This window comes from Aethalodelphis obliquidens, unplaced genomic scaffold (assembly GCF_003676395.1).
Source record: "Aethalodelphis obliquidens isolate GAN/ISIS:26980383/991018 unplaced genomic scaffold, ASM367639v1 scaffold4, whole genome shotgun sequence".
NCBI lineage: Eukaryota > Metazoa > Chordata > Mammalia > Artiodactyla > Delphinidae > Aethalodelphis > Aethalodelphis obliquidens.
The window spans coordinates 34,868,166-34,875,423 of NW_020837948.1; the positions used below are offsets into that span (position 1 = coordinate 34,868,166).

The following is a 7,258-nucleotide window of genomic DNA, read 5'->3' on the forward strand; positions in this document are numbered from 1 at the left end:
CATTTGAGTATGATGGAAATGGCAGTGCATTCCACATGTGTCAGAATCAGAATGATGTGCATTCTGTCTTATACAGTAGGTGCTGTGATATTAAACCTTCCTGTAAACAGTAAAATATGCTGGCTCTCCCCTGGCTCTTCAGTCTTTTGTGCTTTCATTGGCTCTTCTTCCTTCCACACCACTTTGTAAAAATATTTCCTATTTGCCCTTCCGTAAGCTCATCAGCCTTTCTATATCTTTCCTAACAAACTAGGTTTTTCCGTCTTCAATTTTTGTTCCTTGATACTCACTGCTTTTTCACATACTTTTTGACAAACAGAGGCTTCAGAGATTTTGTCTAAAAACATTAAGTAGTCTGTTAACATAACACCTATTACATCTATGTCACTTTTTACCTACATATATATTTTTTTAAAGACTACTTGATCTCTTCTATCTCCCATCTAACTCTCTTGTGTGCCAACATCATGTCTCATTCATCTCTGAGAGTTATTACTTAAAGAAATATTGTTGAATCAAATTGAGCATCAGAAATTGTTTTACACTACCTCAAATTTGTAACCGTAACTCACAGGTATGATTTCTATCTCAAAGTTAATAAGAGAGTAAGAATTATTTGCTTGCAACTTAAGCCATATGACTTGTAACTTATGGGATAGTCAAATAGAAGTCTTGTTAATGAATGTCCTTTCTTCTTTACATTTGCTAAAATTCATACATATTCAATACATTTGTTAAAACTCACTTGACTCCTTTTTGGTATTATTTGCAGTATTTTAGTTGAGATAACATTTTTCTTCTCTTATAATTCCAGAAAGGTTGAACTGTATATAAGCTGTTATAAATAATTTGTTTATTTCATGTGTGTAGTATTTGCTTTAATCTAGAAATGCTAAGCTGTTACAAAAATGAATTTGCTCAAAGAGTAAATACACTATACAACCATTTTTTGTCTTATATGCATTTAATATATCCAGGTGTGTTGATCAAAAGCAGCGGTCTCTAGCATTGGGAATACAGTGTGTGTTGCTTCGATTATTAGGTATGCCATTTTTCTTAATGCATTGGTAACTGTTGGTTATTTTTATTCATTACTGTTATTGATTTATTCACTTACAGTATGTGCCAAGAAAACAATTAGTTTAACTGCAGTGGAACTGCAATTAGTTTCTGCAATTGTCATTGAAGAGAGCTGTTTTTCACTATTCAAGATGTAGTATTATTTATATATCACATAGGAAAATAATGACTTTACTTTTCACCTACCTGATTGGTTAACTGTTGTTTCCAATTCTGTAGCAAATATAACCCTAAAGAGTATATTATATTTATTTAAAATATAACATATTATCATCAGCACATTTCTAATAGAGCAAGTAAAAGACATAATTTTTTTTCTATTCATATAAAACCCATCACCAACATAAATTATGATAAAATCTTATTTATAACTATTGTAATTCCTTTTCCTCTCTGTATTTAACTCCATTTAGGACATAATTATGTTACATTAGCATTGAAAAATGATGAATTTATATGTTTCAATAAAAACTGTGCTGTGAATATTGTATCTAGTTAAGAATTGATGGAAGAAATAATTTATGCCAGAAAATTTTTAAGGTTCCAGATGTAGGAAGAATAATAAGGCAGAAACATGTCTTACGCGTAATTATATGTGTGTATAATTTTATGAATAATATTATGAATAATATTAATGAATAATATTATGAATAATATTAAGATTATTTATAAAAATCAAAATCAAAAGCAGGAAATATTAAGAGATCCCCTAGACCAAGTTTTCAATTTTTTAGATGAGTAAATTAAGGACCTGAGAGATTCAGGGATTTGCCCATAGTTGCACAATTAATGGTGAACTAGGCATGTTAGTGTGAACGTTTGTGTGCATGTACATATGTACATTCCCATGCACATCTATGTCACCGAATGTATGTATATATATATATATATAAATATATATACACACCCACATTAGTTTACATGCACATGCACACACACCCGCACACACACGCATAATATATATGCTGTAGTTTAGGAGACTTATTCTGTGCATCAATAATTTATTTTTATTTTTTTAAAGTATAATAGCTAATTTCAAAGACATTTATTAAATTAGAATTAGCTATTATAATAGCTAATTTCAAAGACATTTATTAAATTAGAAAAGCAGTGAATTAGAATATTTACTTAACTAAATATTAACCCAATACATGACAGAGACGTTTATTAAAATAATTTCTTGAATTGATTAGAAATATATAATATGTATAATTATTTTAGAATGTTTTATCTGCGTTTCTTTATATTCCTATTACTTGTACATGAACGGATTGATTTGCATATGGGCAGATTAATACCTATATTTATATAAAATATATACATAATCATATATAAAATTGTAATTATAAACTATAATATTCACTTATGTGTATATATATATATATATAATCACTTATATATAATCTTCACATGTAATTCTTCTAGGCACAATACCTGGGCCTATTATATTTGGCATCACAATAGACAGCACATGTATTCTCTGGGATGTCAACGAATGTGGAATTAAAGGAGCTTGCTGGATTTATAATAACATCAAGATGGCCTATATGCTAGTGGCCATAAGTAAGTGGTGACTTTTTGATATCTTTAGAGTAAATGGATTATGTCAAGAGAAAAAAAATCTTATTGTTACTTACTTAGGTTTTGAAATATTCAGTCCATGCTTTTGGATTATCCTATGGTCCTGAAGCCAAGATCATTTATCATAGCATATTATAAAAGGTCTTAACTGGAGTCTGCAAGGCTCAGTCTAAAATAGAAGAGAGTAACATTTAGCTTTCATCATATCACATATCATATAATTTTCTTTTAACAACTTCTTTCAAACTTTTTTTGGAAAGTATAACAAAAAGCTAAAAGAGAATTCTAAGAAACTGAAACGATTGTCATTTAGGCACCTGGGCTTTGGAAAGCACACAGAGCTGAGGTAGGGAAGTATTTTCTGGCTCTAAGGCACGTTGTAAGAAACCTTTTTATGGTTTACAAGGTTAGCCATGACGTTTAACCCTTTTTGCCTTTGGTAGTCTGTCTTCCATAGTCTTGGTTAAGCAATCAATGAAAATTAAGAATAAGGAAATAGATCAATGCATCTAGTTTGAAAGAGTATGATAAAATTTAAAATTTAAAAAAACAACCTAAGAAATTAGAGTATTTAAAAATAGAGAAATTCTAGGTATAAATACACACACATACAGAGTTGACCCTTGAACAACATGGGTTTGAACTGCTGAGGTCAATTTATAAGCAGATTTTTTTCAATAAATATGTACTACAGTTCTGCACAGTCTTCAGGTTGGTTGAATCCGCCATGTGGAACCGCAAATAGAGGGCAGTCTGTAAAGTTATATGAGGATTTTTGACTGTATGGGTTGCCAGTGCCCCTAACCCCTCAGTTATTCAAGAGTCAACTGTGTGTGTGTGTGTATGTGTGTATTTAAAATAATGTGTGATTGTGGTGTGATTATTTTCACACATGTATCAAGATAGCTTGTTTCTCCTACATGTGTTTAAATCCATAGTATGCTGTCTGAATTTATAATGACAGAATAATAAATTATCCACTGAAGAAATAAATATATAAATCTAGCAAAATAATGAGAAGATAAATATTGACTAGAATAGGCAAAATTAATCTTCCCATCACTTTTTTTTTTTTTTTTTTTTTTGCGGTACACGGGCCTCTCACTGTTGTGGCCTCTCCGTTGCGGAGCACAGGCTCCGGATGCGCAGGCTCAGCGGCCATGGCTCACGGGCCCAGCCGCTCCACAGCATGTGGGATCTTCCCGGACTGGGGCACGAACCCGTGTCCCCTGCATCGGCAGGCGGACTCTCAACCACTACGCCACCAGGGAAGCCCTTCCCATCACTTTTACCAGTTAAAAAACATTTTTTATTCAGTGTATTTTTATGCTTAAAAATTTATTTAATTGGTTATGTTTGTACTTTTTGACCAAAAAATATAGATAATGAATTGTTCCTTTACCTACTCTGTAGTGAATATGAGAATTTTTTTCCCCAAAACATATATACCTTTAAATATTCCAAGAACATTGTAACTGTAGTACCTATGTAATTGTTCTTCTTATAAATCTAGAAATGCTTAGCGCAGTGAGTATGCCTGTTTTTCAAATACACAGTTTGAGTAAAATATTAATGATTAACACAAATTAGCTACTGCAAAAACCATATTGTGAGGTCATTTAATTTATTTGGCTGGCACTTTGATGCTTGTACTGTGACCAGAACTAGTTTTTCTTCAAATAACTGAGCTTAAAATCAGAGTTCTTTGAAGACAAATTGAAGCCTGTGAAGAGTATTGAATGTTATATATTCCCATAGAGGCTTTCTTTTAAGAACTCCAAAGCCTTTTTTATTTTTAGAATTACTTTTCATCATGGACATGAAAATGTTGCAACTTATTATTCAGGTTCAAGGATGTCGTAAGCTATTTTTCCTTGGTTAAGAATGTATTATTGTAACCAAAAATAGAAGAATTATTGTACATTTTCATTGTTTAGAAAGAAAATAAGGACTAGTTCATTGAATTATGGACAGATGTTCTATTGAAGAATATCAACCTTCTCACTAAAGTTTTAAAAATTTAAAACATAAAACTAATTGCTTATATACTTCTCTTTCAGTAGTGAGTTTCTACTCATGAAGAATTTTTCAATGAGAATTAATTTTTTTAATAATTAAAGGCCCAAATGCATGATTAATATTTGTTTCTATATTTAGGTGTTACTTGTAAAATTATCACCATTTTCTTCAATGGGCTTGCAGTCTTTTTGTATAAACCGCCACCATTAGGCACGGATGTGCCATATCAAAATCAGAATTCAGTTGTGACTACGGTTTCATTAGAATGTGATCTCAGCAAAGCAGGGAATGATGGGTAAAACAGCAAAAAAGAAGATTGAAAATTGGCCTCCATCTGTAAGAATACACATTGTCACTGCAGCATTAACTATACAATATGGATAATCATATTTTAAAAATTGATATTTTATAATTAAATGTGTTTTCTGTATATGTATGGACTCTTAATTTGGTTTTGTTTTAATATAAGAAACAGACCTGTGCCTTCAAGGCCCATCAGAAGCCTCAAAACACACACACACACACACACACACATATACACACAGAGATACATCTAGGTACGAAATCCCCAACTAATAAACTATACTAGAAACATAAAACCAATGATTAGTTAAAAGTTTACATTTTAAAAACAAAGTGATGTTTCTATCCCTCTTACAACTTGTCTTATCTTAATTATCATTGCCAATAGTTTGGGCTTTTTTAGAAAATTTATGGTGTAAAAATTTAAATTCATCAAGTTTATGTTCGAAGTTTCAAGAACTGTTATTGAAAGACCATGAATTTAAAACCATCTAAATAATATTATTTGATTTTAAATATACATATACTAATCTGTCCTGGATTTATTACAGAAAGTTACTGAACTATTAGAATATTGGTTAATTACCTTCTTTGTGTCCCAGTACATAGTGAATTCAGAAATATTAGCATTGTATGCACATATCTTCACTTTAACTCAAGAATTCCAGAAAGTGATTTGTTGATATTGCTGATTTTTAACACTTACCTCTTATTACTCTATGATAGTTTTATTCAATTACATGTCTTCCAGAGGAATGTGCCAGCTTCAGTAAAGAAAAGTGCCAATTAGACAGGAAAAGATCGCTTTTTTTAAATGGCTTACATGCATTTTATTGATATTCTTTGAAAAGATTTCTTAATGAACTACTGATCAATGTTTGTATACTCAGTACTTTAACTTTTCTCATTTTCAAAACTGATCACCTTTAACTTTTCTCATTTTAAAAACTGATCACCTAGTACATTCCTTATAGCACTTCAGTAGTGCTTTGCTCATAGTAGGCATGTATTATTGTTGTTTGATTAAAACATTGAACTCTACTCTTTAACTGATCCACTTATTTAAAGATTAAGTATTTCACATATATGATAACATTATAATTCCATTTTTTCAGATCAGACTTAGGCCAACTTTGTCTACTCAGAATGTGGAGGAGATAGATCAGTGAACATCAGTAAAAATAACTGCTACCTGGTCAAGAATTTTACTGATTAAAAGAAGTGCTGAAGTTCATACCCATTTGAAATTTCATAAAATACGGCTACTAATTTAATAAGATTCATTATCAGCTTTTTCCTAGGTTAGCTTTTTACAAGTAGTGTTTTATATACACTGTGATCAGAATAACAAACAGAGTAAAGGCCTGATAGGAGACCAGGATCAGAAGCATTAGTACTTCACAGAGTTTAGGAGATTATGTTTGGTGGTAATTAGTGGCCAGTGATGATTCAAGAAATGAGTAGCATTTATAAATTGAAATGCAAGAAGGAATGCATTAGAGTTAGGCAAGCAAGCACACTTGAATATTAGAGAATTACAGGAGCAGTGGGTCAGGAATCAGAGGGACAGACCTACTTAAACCAGGAACATATAAACATCAGAGGTTGAAGCCAGATGGGTGGTCAAAAACCCAGGTATTTGAGAAGCAGGAAATTCATAACAACCAAAGAGACAGTTCAAGGTAGGCAGGGGAGCAAACACGTGATACCTCAATTCAGAAGCAGTCTCCCTCCCACCCAGACGGACACATTTTAAATTCCTCTTCGAGCCAAGGCTAAAAGGAGATTTTAGGCTTTCTATATCCTATACGTGAAAGCAGGGAATTGAAACATTTTCTAGCTGTAAAATAATGGCAAATCCTCAGGAACTCATTATTAGAGATGTGAAACAACAGAAAGAGAGGAAACAATAATTATAAAACATAGTAGTCTAAAGCCACTTAATTTAGAGAAAAGAAAAAAAATCACCCCACTCATAGATATAGTTCGATGAATAAGTCACTAAATAATTGGCATTCATAATGATTTTCAGTTACCAAGGGTTTCACTGTATTCAGCATACTCAATTTTAAAGATGATAAACATTTTTACAAAGCTTTAAATGAAAATGATTAAAGTGAAAATAATTTTGGCACTTGAAAGAAGTCAGACTTTTATTTATAACATACATATTTACAAAGAATACCTCCTCTTATGATAGGGCAGTATAGACACTACTGTAATTTATAAACATTGTTTATACTTTTGGATTTACCTAGATTATATGAGTTGGTAT

At 31.4% G+C, this 7,258-nt stretch overlaps 1 protein-coding gene across 1 annotated transcript in view; it reads left to right on the forward strand.

Annotated features, from left to right (window-relative positions):
- SLCO4C1 (solute carrier organic anion transporter family member 4C1) overlaps window positions 1-6,827 on the forward strand; it is a 63,491-nt gene extending 56,664 nt beyond the window's left edge. The window contains exons 11-13 of the mRNA XM_027100535.1: window positions 978-1,042; window positions 2,506-2,643; window positions 4,819-6,827. Coding sequence (XP_026956336.1) covers window positions 978-1,042; window positions 2,506-2,643; window positions 4,819-4,979 — 364 coding nt within the window. The 3' untranslated portion in view covers window positions 4,980-6,827. The remainder of the gene's footprint in view (window positions 1-977; window positions 1,043-2,505; window positions 2,644-4,818) is intronic.
- The last annotated feature ends 431 nt before the right edge of the window (window positions 6,828-7,258 follow it).